The sequence below is a fragment of the Mastigoproctus giganteus genome, chromosome 2 (genome assembly GCF_048544385.1).
Source record: "Mastigoproctus giganteus isolate SK-2022 chromosome 2, ASM4854438v1, whole genome shotgun sequence".
NCBI classification, from domain to species: Eukaryota; Metazoa; Arthropoda; class Arachnida; order Uropygi; family Thelyphonidae; genus Mastigoproctus; species Mastigoproctus giganteus.
Window position 1 is genome coordinate 133,785,279 of NC_143576.1, and position 25,750 is coordinate 133,811,028.

At 37.5% G+C, this 25,750-nt stretch overlaps 1 protein-coding gene across 1 annotated transcript in view; it reads left to right on the forward strand.

Moving 5' to 3' along the window:
* Positions 1–25,750, forward strand: part of LOC150089578 (DNA (cytosine-5)-methyltransferase PliMCI-like) — a 596,839-nt gene that overhangs the window by 97,672 nt on the left and 473,417 nt on the right. The window contains exon 7 of the mRNA XM_090368675.1: positions 14,345–14,451. Coding sequence (XP_090224801.1) covers positions 14,345–14,451 — 107 coding nt within the window. The remainder of the gene's footprint in view (positions 1–14,344; positions 14,452–25,750) is intronic.

Sequence of the window (25,750 nt, forward strand, 5' to 3'; positions counted from 1 at the left end):
TCATTTAGGCCTGTAGCACGTGCAATATCACATGGTCTTTCATTTCGCTCAAAGCGTTTTCATATTTTTCATATTTTCACAATTTCATATTTTTTCTCTATCGACAGAGGCGGACTGGCAATAAGCCTTACCGGGGCCAGTGTAACCCCGGTGGGCCAGTGTGATTTTGGCCATAAACTATAGTATGAGGCCACTATAGATTTTCCCGGGTAAGAATTTTTGACCCAGTCCGCCTCTGTTTATCGATAATTGCTTTTCTTTTTCTCTCTGAATCTGCAGTGTCTTCACCAGGACGCTTCCTTTTCACACCTTTTAATTAAGTCTTTTACTCATTTTTAGGGAATAAAGCGCAATTACAAAACGAGGAGGCATGCTTGATACGCATAAACAAAGCTGCGCGCATGTAGCAACTGAATAAACAACACCATAAAGGCAGAGATACACTATTAACACCTCACATTTTACTAAAGCACATTTCTAGGGGTTACTACCATAAAACAATGAAAATCCAGTTGCGTTTCTGCTAGTGAAATCTGTTATAAACTGGTAGTAAACTCGATCTAATTGCATTTGCGATTATACCGATAGCTGGAATTGTGTTGGTTTTTACGTTATTATGGTGAAATGTGTTTTTCCCTTCACTGATATAAAAAACATAAAAGCAGCAAAGTTGAATTTTGTTCATCTTTCGCTCTCATTCTCCGCCGTCGCACCGTATATCGATAACATATGAAAAACGACCTTGAAGATAGTGGGCGGCAGCGTTGCCAAACGAAAAAATCAAGAACCGCGTAACTCCGAGTTCACGTAAGTCGGGGTATTACTGTATTTTCAAAAATATTGTGCAAAATCTGTATATAATTTAATTTAATTTTACAGTAAATGTTTAACGATTTTTCTTTATCTCTTGTGTATGTAATTGTATATTATTTACAAAAATATTGTTCAAAATCTGTATATATTTTAATTTAATTTTACATTAAACGTTTTAACGATTTTTCTTTCTTTCTTTTTTTTCCTTCTCCCTCAGACTTCTTGCTAGTGGACACTTCTCTCTAATAGACAAATTTTCGTTCTCCATGGCTGTCCATGGAGGGAAGTTTCACTGTATTCTTGAATTTGAATCTGGTTTTTGACAATAATTTCACATTAATGTTGTGGACAAGCAAGTTAAAATAAAGAGAGAGATTAATATTTAAAAAGCATCTATGTGCAAGTTTTCATTTTTACAAATATTGAAAATTCCACTAAGAAAATTCAGTCCACAGAACATCTGGAGAGTACTGGAAAAATGTCCAAGTCCACACATGTTTGAAAAACTCATTCCTCAAAGGGTTAAGAAAGTGAATGAAATATCTACGTGAAATAACCAAAATGAAACTGTGGACCACAAAAAAGAAAAAAAAAAAAGGAATTAGTAATATGCAAGGTTTGATATTTATGTCCAATGCATGTATATCAAAGCACTTAAGACTGTGATACACCAATGAAGCTGACCTATATGAAAAGAGTACAGCTCCCTTTGTCTTTTTTTTTGCATAAACTCTTCATCTTTTTTTTTTTTTGCAATATTGCAAATATGAATTGTAAAACTAAGTTAAAATTTTAATTTCTTTAATAAGTTTTTGATTTTTTCTTATATTCATAAAAAATTGAGAAAATAGCATTGTCTTTGCATACATTTCATTTTATTTTTATGATGTTAAGCTAATTGACAATGTCTTTCAATAAGATGGCAAAGAAATATGATATTAATAGAATAGATGCAAAATTTTCAATGAATTGTAAAAATCTAAAAAAAAAAAGATAATATTTGATTTATATACTGTATGTAGTCTTTCAATAAGATGGCAAAGAAATATGATGTAATTAGAATATATGCATGAATTGTTTTCCATGAATTGTAAAATCTAAAAGAAAGGTAATATTCGATTTATATACTTTTGATTTGATTTTTTGTAATGACATGCGATCTACTCGCATTAGCAAAAAAAATAAACATAAAGACAGTGTGCAGTGCATAGATAGAAATGCAAAAATAGAGCCAGCATTTCATAGTGACAATGATGGCCTGCCAGCCAAATGTTTATTTGCATCTTTTATCATAGGACATAATCGTCCTGAGAGTTCTGCTATACTCATAGATGCATTGTTTAGAAATATGTTGCCATAGTAAAATTCACAAAGAAGGGGAAGAAGATGGTATACTTGGAGTAAACTATATTAAAGTGATTCCAGGCATTTGGTGCAATACCACCACTTTGCTTATTGGAGGCTTGAAGGGGTGGAACCCACTTCAAGCCTCCCATGTTTAGTCTACAGAGCTAAGTTCCGATCAACCCTTCCCCATCTCTTCCATCATGCCGTATGACTGATGACTTCTGAGGTTATGAAGGACATCATGGTGAGATCCAATCTTCCTTACATTTCGAGGGTACAGCTTTAAAACGGTGTTCACAGGCTGGCCGCTAGTTAGTACACCAGACTGAACCTATTGGTAACTTTTTAGGAGTCTTCAGGATCAGCTAGTGTATAATCTTGCCATCTCTACTTTGCCAGTTAGTGACTGGAGGGAGTCCGAGTAGTGTGGATGCGGGGGGCATTGTCAAGGCCAGGTTATGTCAAGGATCTGGGTATATTCTTACCATGTGTACGCCCTATCCCAAAATTTCATTACTTCATACGGCATGTCACCCCCACTTTTTCTTACTATTGAATGCACCATAAATTGTCAAACTAATAGAGTAAGCTTATCTGTGAAAAGATCCAAACCTCCCACACTTCCTAATTCATTTCACAAATAAACAGTCTCATTTCTAATCTCAGTGACTTCCATTTCCACTTGCAGTCTGCCAAAACTTATGTACTTTTTCTGACAGAATCTCAGTTATTTGTTGACTCAACTACTGCTCATCTCAGTTGCCCAAATTATTCGCTGTGTGATTCCTTTTGCCTTAAAGGTGGTACTTGTGCATATGTCTGTTCCGATATTCCTTGTCAGAGACTTGGTAATTTGGAATCTCCTCTTTTTGATCTTCTGGCTTAAAATCTCTCTACCTCATTGTCAAATTCATCTGTTGTCTCTACCGTTCTCCCAACTCCACTAATCACTTGGAGCTCTTTGACTTCGTCTCTTTGTAACTTGACTTTCTCCTGTCCAACTTTCCGAACAGTTATGTAATTTTCCTTGGTGATTTTAATGTTCGCAAACCCCAGCTGGCTTCCATTTTCTAGTCATACTGACCCTGCTGGTCAAGATGCTGAGGCTTTTGCAATTACTAATGACCTTGCACAGACTGTTCATTTACCTACAAGGATACCAGAAAATCCTAAACATACAGCCAACACGCTTGATCTTTTTCTTACGAACAACCCTTCTAAGTACACGGTCGAAGTGAGTAGTCCTTTAGGCACCTCAGATCACAACTTGGTGATTGCCTCTTCTCCAATGGAGCCTTTATTTCATGGCTATTTCCAACCTCATATTGTTTGGCATTACAAGAATGCAAAATGGGATGACCTGTGAGATTTCATTTCTCCTTTTCGTTGGACAGATTACTGTTTCAGAACTTCTGATGTCAATGTTTATGCAGATCATGTCGGTGAAATTATTCTTTTAGGAATGGAATCCTTTATTCTATGCTCCTCTTTAAAATCTCCTACTTTATCTAAACCTTGGTTGTCCAATAAATGTGCTAAGGCTGTTCAAGAGAAGAACATTGAATATTGTAATTGGCTTGTTTCCAGTTCTTCAGTTTCATTTTCTGCCTACACAAAAGCCCTTTAATCCTTTATTGAGCTTTTGATTACTAGTAGTAGTTCACCTTTATTCAGCATTCTTATCACACAAGTCTCTGCCAGGCAACCTGCAGTTGTATAAGTGCAACTTGTCAGCAGCATAGTAAGAAATTTCCTTTCTGTTTTAAAAGTACTTTTTATGTTTTTATATCTCTAAAATGCCATATTCAGTTATGTAGAGAACAGGTATTTTCAATTAACTGTATTAGCACCTTCTAGAAGTAACTTGAATTTTTTTAGAAATTAGTAGCGATGGATAAATTTTTAGTGAAAGGAAATCAGAAGAGGCAACTTGATAACAATGAGCGTGGAGAAAATGACAAAAACAAGCAAACATCAAAATAGAAAAAAACGTGTAAATACAGCGATGTTTATTTGGCAATGGGATTTTCATATGCTGGTACCCAAGATTGTCTTCTACCTTTATGTGTGGGATGTGGTTTAAAATTGTCGAATGAATCAATGGCGCTGAGTAAATTGCAGCATCATTTTTCTACGAAACACGAGGATTTATCATCCAAATGTAGGAGTATTTTAAAAGATTGCAGGCCTCTACTAGAAAACAAGGTATAGAATTTTATAGTATGGCTAATATATCTGAAAAAGTGCAAGAAGCCAGCTATTTAGTAGCCGAATGGGTTTATGGGGGGGGCAAGTCTCACCTGATCGCAGAAAGTCTGATTTTACCAGCATGATGGGTAATCATTAGTATTAGCATTAGCATTAGTAGAGGCATTATATGCAATAAAGCAAGCTTATGCAGCATCAGCCAAAAAAAAAAAGAAAAAAAAAAAAAACCCACTTCCACTTCACCCCTCTGTTCGTTCAAAATACCTGTCCAGCTGAGCCTTAAACTTATTTAGGCTATCAACCTCCACCACAAGGGATGGAAGTCTGTTCCACCAACCAACCAACCACCCGCTGGCTAAAGGCAAATTTCCGCACGTCTATCCTACATCTGTCTTTCCTCAATTTGAATTTATGCCCTCTCAGGTGATTTTTCTGAGCTAGAGGAAGAATCCCATCAGCATTGAGCATGCTTAAACCATTCAAGGCTTTATACACCTCTATCAGATCACTTCGCTGGTGCCTAGTCTCCAGACACTGTAATTTGCAAAACTTAAGCCTTTCTTCGTAAGAGCACCCCTTTGTTCCATTCACTAATCTTGTTGCCCTTCTCTGTACTCGTTCCAGCAGCTCTACATCCTTCTTGAAATGAGGCCTCCAGACCTGTATACAGTACTCTAGGTGTGGCCTGACCATTGCCTTATACAATGGAATAATCACCTCCTTATCCCTGCTGGAAAAATTCCTGTATATCATTGACAATACTCCATGAGCTACTCTTGCAGCCCGTCTGCACTGCTCAGAGAACTTCATATCTGCCTGCACAACCACCCCCAAGTCCCTTTCATTCTCTACCACTGTCAGTGTAGTACCACAGAGTTGATACGTTGCTCTGGGGTTGCTGTTTCCCATGTGTAGTACTTTACATTTGTCAATGTTAAACTTCATTTGCCACCTCTCAGCCCATCTGCTCAACCTTTCCAGATCCTGTTGCAGCAGCATAGTGTCAGTAGTGTCCTTGACAACCCTGCCAACCTTTGTATCGTCTGCAAACTTGGACATTAAGCTTGATATACCATCATCAATATCATTTATAAATACAGAAAACAATAATGGACCCAACACTGAGCCCTGAGGGACTCCACTAATAACATTAGTCCACGATGAGCAGTGTCCATTGATTACCACTCTCTGTCTTCTCCCCCTCAACCACCCCTTTATCCATAGCAGCAATTTGCCTCCAATGTCACACTGCTCCAATTTGTGTAGCAGTCTTCCATGTGAAACAGTATCAAAAGCCTTTCTAAGATCCAAGTATATAATATCAAAGTTATTCCCTGCATCCAGTTCTTTTGTGACTGCATCATAGTATCCAATCAAGTTGGTCAGGCAAGACTTCCCCTTAACAAAACCATGCTGTGTCTGAGCTATAACTGAAGTCTTGTCTAAATGATCCTGCAGTGCTTCTTTAACCAGTGCCTCCATTAATTTTCCTGGAACAGAAGTTAAGCTAACAGGTCTATAATTACTTGTGTCAGCCTTTGATCCTCCTTTGTGAATTGGGGTCACATTTGGACATTTCCAGTCTATGGGTACCTCCCCTGAGTCCAAGGAAGCTCTCATAATTATGGCTAAGGGTTTGCTTACTTCCTTTGCTGCCTCCTTTAATATAACTGGATAGATCCCATCCACCCCGGGTGTCTTTTCTTGTGTTAATCTTCAACAGTTTCTCCCCCACTTTACTCCCAGTTATTTCAAGATTCTGTAGCTTACTGCTAGAGTTGAATACACCTCTGGCATTCCCCTTGCTGAATAACTCCTCATGTGTGAATGTCGATACAAAATATTCATTTAGTTTGTTAGCTACCTGATCAGGATCATCAACAGTTGACCCATCAATATCAAGTGGACCAATCTGATTTATCCCCTTCCTTCTAGAGTTTACATAAGTAAAGAAGTCTTTGCTGTTTTTCTTTGCATCCCTTGCCAAGGATTTCTCGTAATCTGCCTTTGCCTGCCTAACCTCCTTTGTAACTTGGTTACAGATCAACTTATATCTATCATATGCTTCTGTGTCATGTGTTAATTTGTATGTATCCCATGCATTTTTCTTCTCTGCCATATGCCTCATTAGTTCATCTGACATCCATTTAGGCCTAAACCTTGGACAATATTTCTTAGATGGTATGTAAAGCCTAGTAACTTCCAAGATAAGTTCTAATTGGCTGTTGGTAACATCATCAGTTGGTCCCACTGTATAGAATTTAAATACTGTCTCAGTCCTTCGTAGTCGCCTTTACAGATGCAATAACCCTTCCCTTTACCCCTAATGGTAGTTACCTCTTTGAGTAAATCCCACTTCAGCACACTGTGATCACTGCCACCTAGTGGTTCATTTATCTGCAGATTCTTAATGCATGAAGAATCACTGCTGATAATCAAATCAAGAGTATTACTCCCTCTAGTTGCCTCCCGAACATGCTGATGTAGAAAACAATCATCCAATAAATCCACAAAAGCCCTGCTAGTGCGTGAGTAACCAGCCCCCAAATTCCAGTCAATATCTGGGAAATTAAAATCTCCCATTATAAGACTCTCTGATTTACTGGGCCACTCTATTTCCCTGTACAGTTCCTTATTATACTCATCAGAGTCATTAGGCCTATAGCACACTCCTACTCTCAATTTTGATCTCCCAATGCTTATGTCACACCAAATTGACTCAACACTGCACTGTCCAGCGATGTCGACTGGCTTCACTTCCTTGGTTTTTATGTGTTTCTTAACTAATAGCATAACCCCTCCCCCCTTCCTATCCTGCCTATCCTTTCTGTAGACTTGTACTCCCCAAATTGCAGTTCTGCATCCCTTATATCTGTGTGACACCACGTCTCTGATATCCCAACAATATCTGCCTTTGATGTTTTGAGCAATACCTCAAATTCATCAAATTTATTTACTAAACTCCTAGCATTGGTGTACACACAAGTATACCTGCACCTGTTTCTATTCTTAGCTACCCTAACACAACCCATGTGTTTACTTGTACTGCAATGGCTCCCAGCAGTCTCTGAAATACCATGCATCTTGTTTTTCAGGCTTCTGCTCATTCTAATAGAAGCAGTGCAAGAATCTCTTTCACTTCTGCCAGTGGCTACTGTCAATCTATTGGTCTTTGTCTCCCTCCAAGCTAGCAGTTTTCCGACCCACCTAAAACTGCCTCGATAGCATCAGCAAATATTCTTGCACCCTTTCTATTTAAGTGTATCCCATCCCTGTAGAAGCAATCTCTCCTGTTAACAAGTACAGTCCAGGCTGAAAAAAATTCTACCCCTTGAGCCTTGCACAATCTTTCCAGGGCCGAATTGATCGACAAGGCTCTCATCATATACTCCCTCCTATCGTGCCTGGGCAGAATTGCAGACACTTTCAAATTCAACCCTAATTCTCGGCTTTTGTTCAGCAGTGACCTGTACTTGTTAAGTAATTCTGCCGGTCTCCTACTCTTAATATTATTAGTGCCAACGTGTACAACTATATCACCTTTTGTGCCCTTAAAAGATGATATTCGCTCTACAACGTCATCAACCTTTGCCCCTGGCAGACATACCCTGGTCCTGTTCCACCTATCTTTTTTACAAAGCATGTTCCCCGTTTCCCTGACAATAGAGTCACCACCAACTACTAGTTCCTTCGGAACCAGCGCATTTTGCCTTGGGGGTTGCCTCTGTGTCACGCGATGCCCAAGTGCAAGCTCTGGCGTTGATGTGGGCAGCTGAGAGCTTGATGGGCCCCTCAATTTAGTTTCTTCGAGGGCATCCACCCTGTCCTTCAAGCTCTCATATAGGCCCACAAGAACGCCGAGTTGTTGCCTGATATCGATACACTCCTTGCATCGCGCACACACAAAGACATCCCCCATGGCAGTATCATGTCCCGTACCCGATTGCTCTACAAACATCAAGCAAACAGTGCATTTTATAAGGCTGTGAGTCAGAGGACAACTGCCCCCCTCAGTTCTGCTCTGAGCCACAGCACTTCCATTAGCTTGAGCCTTTTGCTTTGCTGCTCTGGTCTGAGTCATGATTCTATTAATTTATTAATTAATTATAATTATGTTATGTTAATAATTATGTTAAATATAATTAATTATATTACGTTTGTAATCTAAGTCGTTATATGTATTTATTTAAACGTACAATTTAACTGCTAACGAAGTTCAACTAACGCTATCGTATCACAATGGCGGGGAATTTACGAACGGTAGCGGAGTTGAAACACGTGGAAACTCTCACCGATACGTTTATGCAATTACAAGGCCGAGTAAAGTATAAATACACCAAATTAATCAGAAAATCACAAAATAATGTTATACTACTAAATTTAAATCAAAAGTTTTAGTAAAACAATAATTTCAAATCAATCATGAAAAGTATTTTGGAAGAGGAAGTTGGGGGGGGGGGATAATAATAATGATTATACCACTCTCAAACAGCACAATTAGCAGATGTATGAAAGAAAATGCCCAATGATATTGAAGAACAGGTTATCTATCTATCTATACATTAAAAAAAGTTTTCCTCCTAGTGATATTTATTTGAGCCAATGGGAGAAGAGGGCGAGGCAATTCCGTCACTACAATGCAATTAATTGACAATTGCCTCCATAACGTTCACCAACCTTGTGCATGTGATTCACTGTCTAACGTTTGATGTTCCATTGTAATGTTTTTTGTATATTAATGAATATTGTATACTTGTAAATACTGTAGTTTAGTATTTTGTAAATATTTTAAATATTTGTATAATTTGTAAATATTTCAGTTAACTATTTTAGTCCTGCTCTTTCGGATGCAACAATATTCCTCATGCATTATGAAACCTGAAGCAAAAGGCCTTTTCCTAAGTGACCTTTGTAAACCTAGATTTCAACAATGATGTCAGGTGCATCGATATACCCCGTATAATGCAAGTATGCCCCCCTTTCTGATTGTTTTGAGTCGTCGAGGAGGGGGGCTTAGCTTAGGTAGGGTGTTTATCCCTCCATCCTGCTGTTTTAAAATTGAAAAATGAGTTCCCGATTTAAAAACAGCATCAAATGTAGGGGAAAAAAAAAACACTTGGAATATCAACCTAGGAGGACAGTGGGCTGGGAAAGCAGTGGCAATTGCCAATCACTGCTTTCTTCCTGCTGTTTGTTTAAATATGGGATTCACAACTTGTCAAGTCACTGCTTTCCCACAGTTTTGCTTGCTGCCATGTTGGAGGGTGTACACCTTTCTGGAGTTTACCTTGATATTTATTCAACCTTGAGAATGCTGCGCTCTACAAATGCAGGGGTAAATAATTACATAGGTCATTTCCTGATTAGATATTGACCAGTGCATTTTGACAGGTGTGTCTTTTACGTAGAAAAGATTTGACTTACTCTGTATACCTCTACTTTTTACGTAGAAAAGCATGCGTGGGGGTAGACGAGCAAAGTGAGGAAGGGCAAAGGCCGCCCCCAAGTTATTATTATTATTATAACTTGTTGTTCAACACATTAATAATTTTGGGCGACTGTTTGCATTGCAAATAGATAATTCTACAGATATTAGCGGGAAAGCTCAATTAAAAGCATTTGTCAGGTTTATCGAAAACAACACAATTATTATATTAATCTCTTTTTTTTTTTTTTTTTTTTTTTTTTTTCACAATTCAAATATCATTACAACACACTGTTTCATACACAGAAAGTTCTAGTAGTGAAGACAGTTGTACCCGATTTAAAACTTGTACTTGATCGAGCGGTTAAAATGGTCCATTATATCAAAACTAGACAGCAAAAAATGTGTTTTTGGAAAATTATGTGAGGAACTGGAGTCTGATCATTTTTTTTTTTAAAAAGAATGCTTACTGAGGTTCAGCAACTATTGAAAAGTAATGTATTTATGGTTATGGACGAGCCGTGTGAAGAAATGTTCACATTTTTTTTCACTGGAGCAATCAGAATTTTGTGATTATTTAAGTGATGAAATTTGGTGATGAAAATTAGCTTTTCTGCAGATTTATTTGTGCAGCTTAATGTATTTAATATCAGTATGCAAGGCCCAGAGGAAAATTTATTCCCTTCTACTGAGAAGTTGTTAGCCTTTAAAGAAAAGTTGAGTATATGGAAAACATATGTAAATGAAAAAAATCTTAGAAATGTTTCCCTTGACTGCCAAAATGAATTATACTAAAATAATTAATTATATAATATCGGTGTAGATACACCATAGTTTACCCATAAATTTGAACTACGTATGTAGTGTAAAGGCATCGTTTTAATTGTAACACATTGTGGGTGCCTTCACAATGAGATAACTGGTATTGCACTTATACAGGCTAATTCAGGAGGAATAGTAAATATTTTGGGAGGTTATAGTATCGATTGTTCTGAGTAAAAAAGTTCATATAAACTTGTGTCCAGTTCTCAGTGGATACGGAGGTACAGCTGTTTGAAACTGGCATTGCACAGCTCCTTTGAAACAGATGTGACCAAGAAGCAGTTATAACCTGATGCTGTTTGGTGTTAGAAGCGTTGTTAAGAATGCCGCACATCTTCACACATGCTGAAAATGCCAATATGGTGTTTGTCTATGGTTTTTGTGGTGGAAGTGCTATTGCTGCTTGTAGAGAGTACCATTGACGGTTTCCTAACCACAGAATACCAGATTCAAGAGCATTTACTATTGTTACACCAAACTGCATGAGACTGGTGCAGTTTCCAGCACTCATATTTCTTCTGAACATGCAAACGAACAAAATGTGGATGAAATAGAACATTCTTCAGTCGGTAGAACATAGTCTTGCTATTAGCACAAGAATTTCTATGCGTATCGGTGTTCCACAGACAAGAGTATGGTGAACATTACGTGAGCATGGTTTGTATCCATTTCACATACAGCAGGTGCAACACCTTCAACTGGGAGACGACACCCGGTGATTGGAATTTTGTCGGTGGGTAAATGTTAATCACCAATTAATTCCATTAATACTGTTCAGCGATGAAGCTACTTTCACCCGTGATGGTATCAACAACACCTGTAACTCTAACTCTCATAGGCGCGCCTCCGTAACCAGGTGGGAAGGAGCAGCAGTGCGTAGCACACGCTTCTTGATTAGACCGGGGTTCGAGCCCGTCACCACCAAATACGGAGGATGTGGAAAGGTCAGGGAATGACCACCGCATATCCCGGAGCAATATGGCCTTAGTTGCTAATGCTCCTAAAAACCAAATAACAACAACAACAAAGGAACTCTCATATGTGGTCAGACAAAAATCCACATGCCACTGTAGAAACAAATTTTCAACATCGCTTCTCTGTAAATATGTGGTGCAGTATCATTGACAATCAGTTGATTGGGCCTGTTGTATTACAAAATCATCTTACAGAGCCCATTTGCCTAGAATTTCTGCAAAACGAACCTTCACTACTATTGTACTTTGGAGGATGTTCCGTGTCTACAAGGATTGGTATTTACTCCCAGCATGACGGAGCTCCTGCACATTATACCATTATACCTGTATGGTGATACATTATCTAAATTGAACTTTCCCTGAATGATGGATCAGCTGCAGTGGTCCCGTTCATTGGCCACCAAGGTCTCCAGAGCTCACTCCGTTAGATTTTTGTTTGTGGGGATGGAATTAAAAGTGCATATACAAAGAAAAGGTGAATACAAGAGAAGAATTGCTTGCTTGCTTGCATTTTGGATACTGTTGCCCTCATAAAGGAATGCCATGACAACCTCAGAAGAACAACATATTATCACAAGAGTTGCAAAGTGCATTGAAGTTGGTGGTAGGATTTTCGAACATTTATTGTGAACTGTAAAAAAATTTGTCAATTATTTGTGTTTTGTATTATTCAAAAAGTCAATAAATACAAACAATAGGCTATTTATCTTTCTTTAATATGTCTCATAATGGCTTTGTGTGCACCAGTTTCAAACAGCTGTATCTCTGTATCCATTGAAAATTGGACACGTGTTTATATGAACTTTTTCACTCAGAATAATCGATACTATAACTTCCCAAAATATTCACTGTTTCTGCTGAATCACCCTGTATATTTATATGTATGTAGTGATGAAAAGTCAACTTTTTATCAAATACCAGCCCAAAGAATTTTATGTCTACTACTGCTGAAATAAAATTTTGGGTGAGCCTCAATTCAGATTTAGGATTATGCTTACAACAAAAATATATGTAAATGGTCTCTTGTTGTGAGACCCGAAGCCATTATTCACCTCAATTCTTGGGCACCATGCTCTTGCCAAGAGGAAAGAATTACCTCAAGATCACTTGTTATGACTTTTGCCTCCAGAGTAAAGTCATCAACATATAAAGTGCTGTAAACAGGACTCTTAAAGTTGAAGACTAGCATATTTTCCCAGTCATGCAGTGTGAAAAGCATTTGTAATGAGATAGAATGGATCGTACAGAAACTTGGAAAGAACAGGAGAAAAAGATTTTAATAAAACAGAGAGAAAAGTGACCTCTAAGACCGTGGCTATATTAAGGTCTTTTAAAATGCCAAATCTCCAAGTTGTGTCACACACTTTTTCCATAATAAAGATGATGGGCATCGGGTTTTTCATTTTAAGAAACCATCTCAGATGTTTCCAGTCTAATTAAAAATGTTTATATGAACTTTCTTGCTCAGAATAAATGATACTATAACCTCCCAAAATATTTACTATTCCTCGTGAATCACCATGTATAGTCCATATTCTGTAATTTCTATATACCAGTACCAGTTGACTTTTGTGATTTAAAGTTTTCCAAGAATTGTGTGTTTTATTATTATTATTAGCCCTATGGTGCAAGGAAGACTGAGGCTTGTGCTGCATCAGCCAAAAAAAAAAAAAAATCCCTGGGTTACCCTGTGTGTGTGTGTGTGTGTGTGTGTGTGTGTGTGTGTGTGTGTGTGTGTGTGTGTGTGTGTGTGTGTGTGTGTCAGAAGTAGAAAGGAATCACCAAGAAAGAGAATGATGATGATGATATCCAGCTCAGGATCCTGGGTTTGCCAAGCCCATACATACTCACTAGATGCGAGCCCCTCAGATTGTTTTCTAATTTTCTGGTAAGTTTAGTTTTCTTGTCCTTTGTTGAATTTGTGTTAGTTTTTAGATAGGCCGAATTTTTTTTTTTTCTCTCTTGCTGTTACATGCCTACTGAATTTAATGATAACATTAGGTGGCCCTGTTTGCAATATTAGATGACAAAAATATATCTGGACTTCACATATCATATCTTTTGACAGTTTGACCAATGGACCAAGAAAACAGCTTGTCAAAAGTTGTGTAAATGTTTTTTGTATTTTAATTTTATAGTAAATATTTAACTTTTAATATAATTTTAGTGTTTGTTTTTCTGTAAGTAGCATTAATAGCTCAGATAGAGTTTAGTACACCATATTTTGATTTGTTCTTTGTGTATTATATTTGTATTTGTTGTTAAAAGAAGGTTAGTTTAGTTTATGTGGGTTTCCTTTTTTGGAAAGAAGATTAGATTACTTTGAGTATGTTGAGGGAATTGGCTGTGCTCTTGTAGTCTGTTAGTTGATATGGTGCAATTTAGTCAACTTAACCAGGTTGCAATATAAAGATTTTACATTTTTCAATATTATGTATTTGAACAGGGAAAAAGATAAAGAAAATAACATTAAAATGTAGTTTATTGTCTTTTATGATGCATTAAATACTTGCTATTTATTTGGAAGAGAAATCTAGGAAAGCCATCTAGACAGTGCCGGGACACAGTTCTGGAGCATTCCAGCTAAAGTGAGATCTTTATTAAGTCTTGAATTGCTAAAAGTTGGTAGGAATGTGCATCTATATTTACACAGAAGAGATATTACACTTTGATCTTAGCTAATAATTTTTCATTGGTAATTACACCTTTCTACCTTTTTTGTATTGGATTTACACTTTTTGTGTTTTGTTTTTAGGTAGAAGAATTTATTATGCTGACAGATCCAAAGCTATCTCTGTTTACTGGTGAGGAAACAGGTGCTGATATTACAGAACGTCCACAACATCGGATTACACATTTCAGGTAATTGTTGTCTGATATAGCAGTCAATTGTTTTTCTTCAAAAAAAACTACTAAAGGTTGTTTATAGGCACACATGCACTGCATTATGCTGAAAGTAAAAAGAACCCCCCCCCAATGTGATTGAGAACTGCTACTATAGTGAATTTTAAGATTCTTCACATTAAACTCCCTTGTGTGTGTGTGTGTGTGTGTGTGTGTGTGTGTGTGGGTGGGTGGGCTTGATTATATCTGAACTGGACTGTTTTTAGTTCTTTTGCATTCTTCAGTCATCTTATTTGTATAGTTCAGACACAGGTTGCTTTAAAAAAAACAAACTTTTCTTTAATTTTTAATTGAAAACTCAGGATATATATTATGTAACTGTTCAGCAAACATGAAAAATGTCATTTGCATGCGAACACAATTCTTATTAAGTCAATAATATTTTGTGCTCTAGCTGTAAAAGCAGCTGAAAAAGATATTGGCTGCTGAAAAATAGTTTCATGTAACTTTTTTTTTTTTTTTTTTTTTGGAAGTTGTGACAATTGTTTACTTCATAATGTAAAAAACTAAGCTTCGATCTTCTGCAGCACAAGACTCTGTTTCAAATATAGCTAGTTCACTATGTCATTTTAATTTGCTTTCATAATTATTTTTAGTTGCTTATAAAGAAAGATTTCCACTTCATAGGAGAATTGACTTATTTGATCATGACAAATGCATTTTCTGTGAAGGATCTCAGAATCAGAGTTGATATGAAAGGATGAAAACTATGTCCATCTTATATTACACACGGAGAGGGAGGGATGGCAGAGGGAGGGAGGGAGGCAGGGAGGGAGGGAGAGAGAGAGAGAGAGAGAGAGAGATAGAGAGAGAGAGAGAGAGAAAGAAAAGAAGAAGAAGAAGAAAGGGAAAAATGTAATAGATTCATATCGGATTGTTTTTTTGGAAAGGATCTTTTGTCAATATCTTCTCGGATGTACATCTTTATCCAATAACACACTCAAAAAATAAATCGCCAAAAACTCGTGTCTATTTAAGTGATTGGTTTGTATTGTTTTCATCCTCGGATACCGACATAACAGCATTACACACTGTTGAACTTGACATGTTAAGTTCCAGACCGGCATGTAGTACAGAATTTTCTGGGTTTTGCATAAAACTTCCTTGAACCAGCCCCACTGTGCCACCATTGACCTTTGTTCAGCCAACATCTTTTGCCAGCATGGTTGCACAAACAGGCATCCTTTATAAATTTTCCATATTGTTGCAGAATTGTAGGTCTGCTCAGTGGCAGACTACAACCTGTTAAAGTAAAGAACATGTTTTGCCCTCTTAGAGTTGGTTAATTCCATCATGATTACAGCTTTGCAATTATGCTGTAGAATGCACATTTTCTGGTGAATAAAAACTTAATCTCCTCTTCCATGTGGAAGTGTTGTCATTTGCATTATGTACCCTATTCACACAATGTTTTAGTTTGTAAAGGAGGTGTGTGGATACTCAAAATTATATATGCAGGCCATTACCACAGGTCTTTTTTTTTTTTAATGTATTTACTACAAACTGAATCTTGCATACAGACTACGGCATTCCTCAGTTTGACAATTTTATTGCTCTGCTAAGTAATGTGCAACATTGAAACTGCATTGGGATAGCCAAAGTTAGTTTGTAAATATCCTGTCCTATCTGTGGTGGTAGTGGTAGTAACTGCATATAGTACTGTCTGCTGTGCGTGGCTATCGCAAGTCTAATTAGTATAATTATAAAGACCGTGACCTTTACTTGCTTCCATTGCAAAAGCTGTTAACCAGTGTGTTTGTGTAAGACACCATGAGCTACTCGCTGACCGGGCTAGCCGAGTGGGTAAAGTACCTGCCCGGCAACCCAAAGGTTGCGGGTTCGATTCCTGCCTCGGGCTTGGATCAAAGTACTGCAAAAACCTTGGGAGTTGCAATATGGCCACAGAAGCCGATGCGCCAACAACTACCAAATAAAAAAAAAAAAAAGCTACTCTTGCAGACCGTCTGCACTGCTCAGAAAACTTCATATCTGCCTGAACAATTACTCCCAAGTCCTTTTCGCTCTCTACCACTGTCAGTGTAGTACCACAGAGTTGATACGTTACTCTGCAGTTACTGCTTTCCATATGCAGTACAGTAATACCCCGACTTACGCGAACTCCGAGTTACGCGCTTCTTGATTTTTGCGTTTGGCAACACTGCCGCCCACTATCTTCAAAGTCGTTTTTCATATGCTATCGATATACAGTGCGACGGCGGAGAGTGAGAGCGAAAGATGAACAAAATTCGACTTTGCTGCCGCACGAGCTGCACACATATACAAGAATTTGCATTCCAACTGTCATATTTATATGTGTGCGTTCGAATTCATGCTCAACTTTTGTCGGAAATTACATCGTTTCACGAATAAAAAAAACTTTCCAGGCTTTAAGATTTCCAAAAACCCATTGACAATGATGGTCGGCGGGAATGCAGCTGGTGACTGCAAGTTAAAACCTCTTTTAATTTATCGCTCCAAAAACCCAAGAGTTTTAAAAAATATATCTAAAATTAGCTTACCAGTGATTTGGAAGTCAAATCATAAAGCTTGGGTGACAGCTTCCGTTTTTGAGGACTGGTTCGGTCACCACTTTATACCCGAAGCCGAACGTTATTGCAAGTCTAAACAGATTCCATTTAAATTGATCCTGCTTATTAACAATGCATCCGGTCACCCTCCTGCCACCCTAATTAATTTTACCGACTTGTGAAAGTTATGTTTTTGCCTCCAAACACAACCAGCTTGCTTCAACCGATGGACCAGGGAGTCATCAAAACATTCAAGGCCTACTACACAAGGCGTTCGTTTGCATGTCTGAATGAAGCTATGAGACAAAATAGTGAGATATCTGTTAAAGACTTTTGGAAACAATTCAATGTTTTAGATGCCGTAAGAATAATTGAAGAATCATGGGATGAAATTCACAAAAAAAAACATTGAATGGTGTCTGGAAGAAACTTTGTCCATTTTTTTTCAAAAACGAGATGAAAACAACTCCAGAAACTGATCATGTCGCTCATATGATAGAAGTTGTTAATCTTGCCAGGCAATTAGATTTGGAAGTCAATGGTGGTGATGTCAATGAGCTGTTGGATTCACATAGTGAGGAGCTGACAATGAATGAGCTCATAGAGATGCGTGAGCAAAATGCCACTGAATTATCCGACACTTCAGACCCAGTTCCACCAGAAAAGCACATGACAATTGCAAGCTTGACAGAAGGTCTCAGCTCAATTGAAAAGGGCTTAAAAATTTTAGAAAACAGACTCCAACGAAGAAAGTGTTATAGCTACAAAGCAAGGAATAAAAAATTATTAGCTTGCTACGAAGAAATTCTGCGTGAAAAAAAGAAGGCGCTGTTGTCAGACGAATTTCTTAGATTTTATGAAGCCATTGACATCGAAATAACTTTTTTACGTAACTCATTTATTTTTTTTATACATAATTTGTATTAATATGTATAAATAGCTGCAATTTTATTAAATATTTTTCTTTTAAACTAGTGTTTTTGTTAGTCCTTACGCGACTTACGCGAATTCGACTTAAGCGATTTTCGTCGGACCCACCTATCGCGTAACTTTGGGGTATTACTGTACTTTACATATGTCAATGTTAAACTTCAGTTGCCGCCTCTCAGCCCATCTGCTCAACATTTCTAGATACTGTTGCAGCAGCATACTGTCATTAACAAACTTGGACATTAAGCCTGATATACCATCAGTATCATTAATGAATACAGAAAACAACAATGGACCAAACATTGAACCCTGGGGGACTACACTAATAACATTAGTCCACGAAGAGAAGTGTCCATTGATTACCACACTCTGTTTTCTTCAACTCAACTAATCCATTATTCATAGCAGCAATTTGCCTGCAATGCCACACTGCTCCTATTTGTTCAGCAGTCTTCCTTGTGCAACAGTATCAAAAGCCTTTCTAAGAGCCAAATATATCAAAATTATTCTTTGCATCCAGTTCCTTTGTGACCACATCATAGTATCCAGTCAAATTGGTCAGACAAGACTTCCCCTTAACAAAACCATGCTGTGTCCGAGCTATAACTGAAGTCTTGTCTAGATGATCCTGCAATGCTTCTTTAACCAGTGTCTCCATTAATTTCCCTGGAACAGAAGTTAAACTAACAGGTCTGTAATTACCTGTGTCTCCCTTTGATCCTCCTTTGTGGATTGGGGTCACATTTGCACATTTCCAGTTCATGGGTTACCTCCCCTGAGTCAAAGGAAGCCCTCACAATTATGGCTAATGGTTTGCTTACTTCCTTTGCTGTTATTATTGTTGTTGTTATTTGGTTTTTAAGAGCATTAGCAACTAAGGTCATATTGCTTCGGGAATATGCGGTGGTCATTCCCTGACCTTTCCACATCCTCCGTATTTGGTGGTGACGGGTTCGAACCCCAGTCTAATCAAGAAGCGTGTGCTACTCACTGTTGCTCCTTCCCACCTGGCTATGGAGGCGCCTTCCTTTGCTGTCTCCTGTAATATAACGATAGATTCCATACACTCCAGCTGCTTTTCTTATGTTTATCTTCAACAATTTCTCCTCCACTTTACTCTCAGTTATTACATGCTTATCCAGCTTACTGCCAGAGTGAACTGAACCCTGGGGGACCTGGGCAATACACCTGTGGCATTCCCCTCCCTGAATAACTCCTCATGTGTGAATGTAGATGCAAAATATTCATTTAGTTTGGTAGCTACCTGAGCAGGATCATCAGCAGTTGAATCTTTGACATCAAGTGTACCAATCTGATTCAACCCCATCCTTCTAGAGTTTACATAAGTAAAGAACTCTTTGCATCCTTTGCCAGATATTTCTTGTAATCTGCCTTTGCCTATCTAACCTCTTTTGTGACTTGGTTACAGACCAGCTGATATCTATCATAGGCTTCTGTGTTACCTGTTAATTTATATTAACAAGTAACTGTTAATATAAATTATATAAACATTTATATAATATAAATGTTAATATAAATTATATAAACATTTATATAATATAAATGTTAATATAAATTATATAAAAACATATAAACATTTTTCTCTGCCACATGTCTAATTAGTTCATCTGACATCCATTTAGGCCTAGATGGACCATTGTTATGAAGAACTTGATAGCTCCTGCTATTTGTAAAAAATCAAGCAGCTTTTGAGCAAATAACTACAAAGAACACAAGGAATATGGTCACAACCGAACCAGAATTAGAAAAGGAACAGCAAAGGAACCCCAAGACGGAAGGTCAAGGTGTGTTCAATTTCAATTGCGGTCTCTAGGGTTTCCCCTATATGCCGCTGTAGCATTTAAAAAGGTGAAAACCGGCAAGCGTGTGTATGTAGGTGTGTAAGTATATGTCTTGTTATATTGATTGTTGACTCCCAACCTTAGCCACGAGGAGGCGCGCCAGGGTCCACTTTCTAACTGAGACTTACTGGGGTTATCAAACTGCCTGGGAGCCCCAAGGTGGTTAGGGAAAGGAAGTAGGGAAAAGAATTGAGAAGTATGGTGAGTAGAAAGGATGTGGAGGTTGAATAGAAGATAAGGGGAAAAGATAGACCTCTCATGAAATAGAAGAGAAGTTTACAATAGTGTATAGAGTGAAAAAAAATACTAATATAAAAAAATAAATAAAAAAAAAGAAAATAAATAAATAAATAAAAAAAAATACTAATATAAAAAAATAAATAAAAATAAAGAAAATAAATAAATAAATAAAAAAAAAATAATAATAAATTAAAAAAATAAAATAAAAAATAAATAAATAAAATAAGATGAAAAAAAATAAAAAATAAAATATTAATAATAAAAAAAAGTACCTATAGCCAATGTTTACTATTAGCTAAGTGAGTACGATCACCACTCCTGAGCAACTTAATCAGAAAACCAAAACTATAAATAACACTTCATTACATTAATTAACACCGTTTCAAAAGTATTACTATTAGGCCACAGCAACCAGTTAACTGGACAAGTGTAACTAGTTACTTGTCCAGTTATTATGCAAGACAACCACTTTGCCTCTTAATAACACTATGATTATCTGATTTCACCAGGTTTCAGCATTAAACTCAGAAGGCAAATGGCAAGGTGCTATCTATGTACAAACATAGATAGCACCTTGTCATTGTTTTACAATTCCATATCATCTTTACAGCATGCATAGTCAACTTTTCCTCTGTACACAAAACCACTGTCAATATCCTGATAGTCTTTACAAGTAACATCTTGACAGGAACCACACTTGGCTCAAGAACCACTAACACAACCAACAGACAACCTCTGCTAAATCTACTAAATCCAATTTTATATTTATAAGAAATAATCTACAAAACAAAACAAAACATCATTACCATCTTGGAACCAACATATTTACTTAAGAAAAGAAAACTAAGGACTTATTTATAGAAAACATATTTAATGGACAAAAAAGTATAATAGTTCTTGTCCATGAACACAAACCCTGGATTACTTGGCATTACTCTCTACAGATCAACTGCAATTAGTCTCTTCCTATGTGCAAACAGTTTATCTGCAAAATTAGAAAAAGCTAGGAAATTTTCTTTATCATTGACAAAACATGGTAGGTCATCTTCATTATACACTTCTGTAAGAAGCTGTAAATTATTTCTTAAGTCTATATAGAGATAGCAGTTAAATATTAAATGCTCCATGGTCTCAGGAGCACCACACTTACATGATGGTGAGGCAGCCAACCCCAGAGTGAACAATTTGGAGTTCAGGCTGCCATGCCCTGTTAGAAGAAAAGATACATTCAGACCTGGGCAAAACCAGGCCGACTGGTACTTGGTAAATTCTGATATGTTAGGAAGGTAACTAAAAGTAACTCTGCCAACTTCTGCATTGGACCAAGTTAATTGCCAACTATCAACAAACTCTCTTCTAATTCTACAATTATCATCCTTAGTTGGTATGTCTAAATTAATTGAATAATTGCTCACCCTTGCAGGCAGAGCTTTCCGACAATATTGTAAGTAGTGGTACATAACTTCGTATTGGATAGGAAGTTTTCCACTCAGTACTTGGAGTGCCATTGTCGACATTGTTCTGCAATTTCTTGTGACTGAAAGAAGAAAGAAGTTCTTGAGTCAAATACTTCAAAATTAAACAATTATTAACACGATAACCCCATGCATCTGCAGCGTAACAAATTATTGGTATAAAAATATATGGCGCCTCCGTAGCCAGGTGGGAATGGAGCAGCAGTGCGCAGCACACGCTTCTTGATTAGACTGGGGTTCGAGCCCGTCACCACCAAATACGGAGGATGCGGAAAGGTCAGGAAATGACCACCGCATATCCCGGAGCAATATGGCCTTAGTTGCTAATGCTCTTAAAAACCAAATAACAACAACAACATAAAAATATACTCGTAGTATAACTTTAAAGTTGCGGGTTTAATTCCCCAGGCATTTTTAGTTATTTTAATAATTTTACCAGTTGAGACTTATTTTGTTCAGCACATTTTTTGCATGGGCTACAAAACTAAATCTATTGTCCACTGTTATTCCAAGATATTTATACATTCTTACAGTCTGCTAAAATCAAAGCTGAATGGTGGGAACATGGTCGGAGCATTGAACTTACGCATTCCAAGTACTAACATACTCCTTTAGGATCATAGATAGGACCATCACTGAGCTGAAAGAGATTATGAGATGGACCAGGATAATGATAACCAAGAGCCACCATCACCACATGCAGTCATCCATAGCCCAGAAAAGAGGGAGGGGTTTGACAGACCTCATTGAACAACAGAAGGTGATTAAGAACCTAAAGGATAATTTCCAGGAAAACACAGCCCCAATCTACCAAGCCAATAAATAAGATAAACAAATAGTGTCAACCGCTCAGCCTCAACATAGACATCACCAGTTGATGTCTGAATGATGCATGAATCCTTCGGTCTCAGGGGAAATCCTTTCCCTGAGACCGAAGGATTCATGCTCGGCATCCAAGACCAGGTAATCAACACCAGTAACTACAGGAAATTCATAGCCAAGGATTCCAGAGTGATATGACACATGTTGATGATGCCACCTGGCCCCATAAACAATCCAGCACATCACCTCAGGATGTGGCATTATCACTGTTGTTGTCATTTGGTTTTTAATAGCATTAGCAACTAAGGCCATATTGCTCCGGGGATATGCGGTGGTCATTCCCTGACCTTTCTGCATCCTCTGTATTTGGTGGTCATGGGCTTGAACCCCAGTCTAATCAAGAAGCGTGTGCTATGCACTGCTGCTCCTGCCCACCTGGCTACGGAGGCGCCGACATTATTACTCATATGGCGTACGCTCATAGGCATGACTAGGTTGCCAGGATAATACATCAAAAATGCTAGTGCAAAAATACAATTCAATCAAAGAAAGTGTTGGATTGCAAGTACATACCCCAGGTCATGCTAGAAACCCTACTCATAAATTATATTGGAACTACACTGTAATAACAGACAAGATGAGCCAGCACAGTAGACCGGTCATAACCCTCATTAACAAGAAGGAAATGGCTACCCACCTAATCAACATAGCAGTGCCGAGCTGCAGCAACCTACAAGGAAAAGAGGAATCAAAGAAATGACAGATATATCGAACAAGTAATGGCCTTCCCACTGACTGTTTAACTAACAGCATGGTGGCAAAGAGCCTCCATAAGTAACTAGTCGCAATGGATCTTGCAGAGAACATGTACACGGAACTCCAGAAAACTGTGGTCCTCAACACCTGTAGCATAGACAGAGGTCCTTGACCAATAATAGTAACTAGAGATAACAAGCATCCAATGCACCTGGTACCAGTACCAATTGTGGGATGGGAAAAATTTCATTAGGAGAAGAAAGAGATAATAATCTAATAATTAAATTTTAATAATAGCTTAGAGTTCACTTTCATTAGATGGAAAAGAAAAAAAATTCACATTTCAAGGCTGACAGATAGAGATATGTTTGGAATACTCTACTGAAAATGGCATTCGGGTTCTTTTGATGAAATGTTAAGTTGTCCCATTTGTATCAATATAATTATGAAAGATCAAACAAAATCTGAAATAATGCAGACTGATTATCCTACTTAGAGAGAGGGGGTTGGGACCGATGCTACCTTACCAGTGGGCCTAAATTTTATATTGGGGACCCAATAAAAGATTTTTATTATAATATTTGAATTGCATATTGCACAAACTGTGCATCCGCTTAGATCAAAGGTGGTCAGTTTATATGTACCATCAATGTAGATCAAATGTTTACATCAAAGATATTTTCATAGTTTGTGGTTATGAAGCAACAACAAAATTAAAATTACTGAAGAAATGGGAAGAAAACGTTGGTGAAAATTCTCGAAATGCTACACTTAAGGTAACTTAACTGCATAGTCAGGGTGAAATAAAGTTAATATTTTTTGAAGTTTTTCTATCAGTAAAGGGTCTTAAATGTTGACAGTCATGATGGAAAAGGAAATTAGTTCCAGACTATTTCTTTTGTAAAAATGACAAATGTGTTCCAGTTGAAAGTTCACTTGAAAGGAACTAGTTCCAAAGAACGTGTTCATGTGAAATATTTCCCTCAAAATTCTGGTGGACAGTAAATAAAGTTTTCATAATAAATCACTAGCATTGTTAGTATTAATAGCTAGTATTAACTTATACACCGGACTGCAGTAATGTTCACTGAAGTAACATTCATTCAAAACACTGAACAACCAATTTTGGATCATATCTTGTTAAGGGCATAAAAGTAAGTTTACTTTATAGATTTTGGGGTGCTAAACACGGAAATAACGCTTAAAATGGCAAATAGTCTCTTGTTTTCAAAAAAAAGTAGTATGTTTATACAGTCGATTCCAGTTATTTGGGACACATTGGGACTAGTGCATTTTGGCCCGATTAAGCGGTTGCCCCAATTATCCAAAGTTTCGCGTAAATATTTAAAAATACAATGGACCCCGCTTTATAATTGGTTCACTGTAGTACAATCAAATCACGTTACGATGGACTCACCGTAGTAAAGTACCGTTCACTATATAATGTGTAGTAAGTGCCGGTCATTGTGATCACGTTTGTGAATTGAATTTTAATTCTGTTAAACAGCGATTCTAATTAGTGAAAATAGGAAGAATATTATCCACAGGCTATAAAAGTAAAGATATATTAAGCACAAATTTACCCTTTATTACCTTACCAATTAAAAAATGAAATGAAATGTGATAATTGGAATAATTAATATGTACTGTAATATGTACATACTAACTAGTTGATATTTGTGGGTGGGGGTTAAAATTGAAAACAGTTAAAAGATAAGGCAATCAATAACAAAGAATCACAGATCACTGATGAAAAAAAGCCATGAATTAGGGTTGAATTTGAAAGTGTCTGCAATTCTGCCCAGACACGATAGGAGGGAGTATATGATGAGAGCCCTGTCGATCAATTCGGCCCTGGAAAGATTGTGCAGGGCTCAAGGGGTAGAATTTTTTTCAGCCTGGTCTGTACTTGTTAACAGGAGAGACTGCTTCTACAGGGATGGGATACACTTAAATAAAAAGGGTGCAAGAATGTTTGCTGATGCTATTGAGGCAGTGTTAAGTGGGTCGAAAAACTGCTAGATTGGGGGGATACAAGGATTAATAGATTAACAGTAGCCACTGGCAGAGGAGAAAGTGATTCTTGCACTGCTTCTATTGGAATGAGCAGCAGCCTGGAAAATAAGATGCAGGATATTACAGAGACTGCTGGGAATCATGGGGTTACAAGTAAACAGGTGGCTAAGAGGAAGAGCAGGTGCATGTATACTTGCGTGTACACCAATGCTAGGAGTTTAGTAAATAAATTTGATGAATTTGAGTTATTGCTCAAAACATCAGAGGCAGATATTGTTGGGATTTCAGAGACGTGGTGTCACACAGATATAAGGAATGCAGAACTGGAATTTGGGGAGTACAATGTCTACAGAAAGGATAGACAGGATAGGAAGGGAGGAGGGGTTATGCTATTAGTTAAGAAACACATAAAATCCAACGAAGTGAAGCCAGTCGACATCACTAGACAGTGCAGTGTCGAGTCAGTTTGGTGTGACATAGGCATTGGGAGATCAAAATTGAGAATACGAGGGTGCTATAGGCCTAATTCATTACTCTGATGAGTATAATAAGAAACTGTACGGGGAAATAGAGTGGGCCAGTAAATCAGAGAGTCTTATAATTCTTCATGCATTAAGAATCTGCAGAT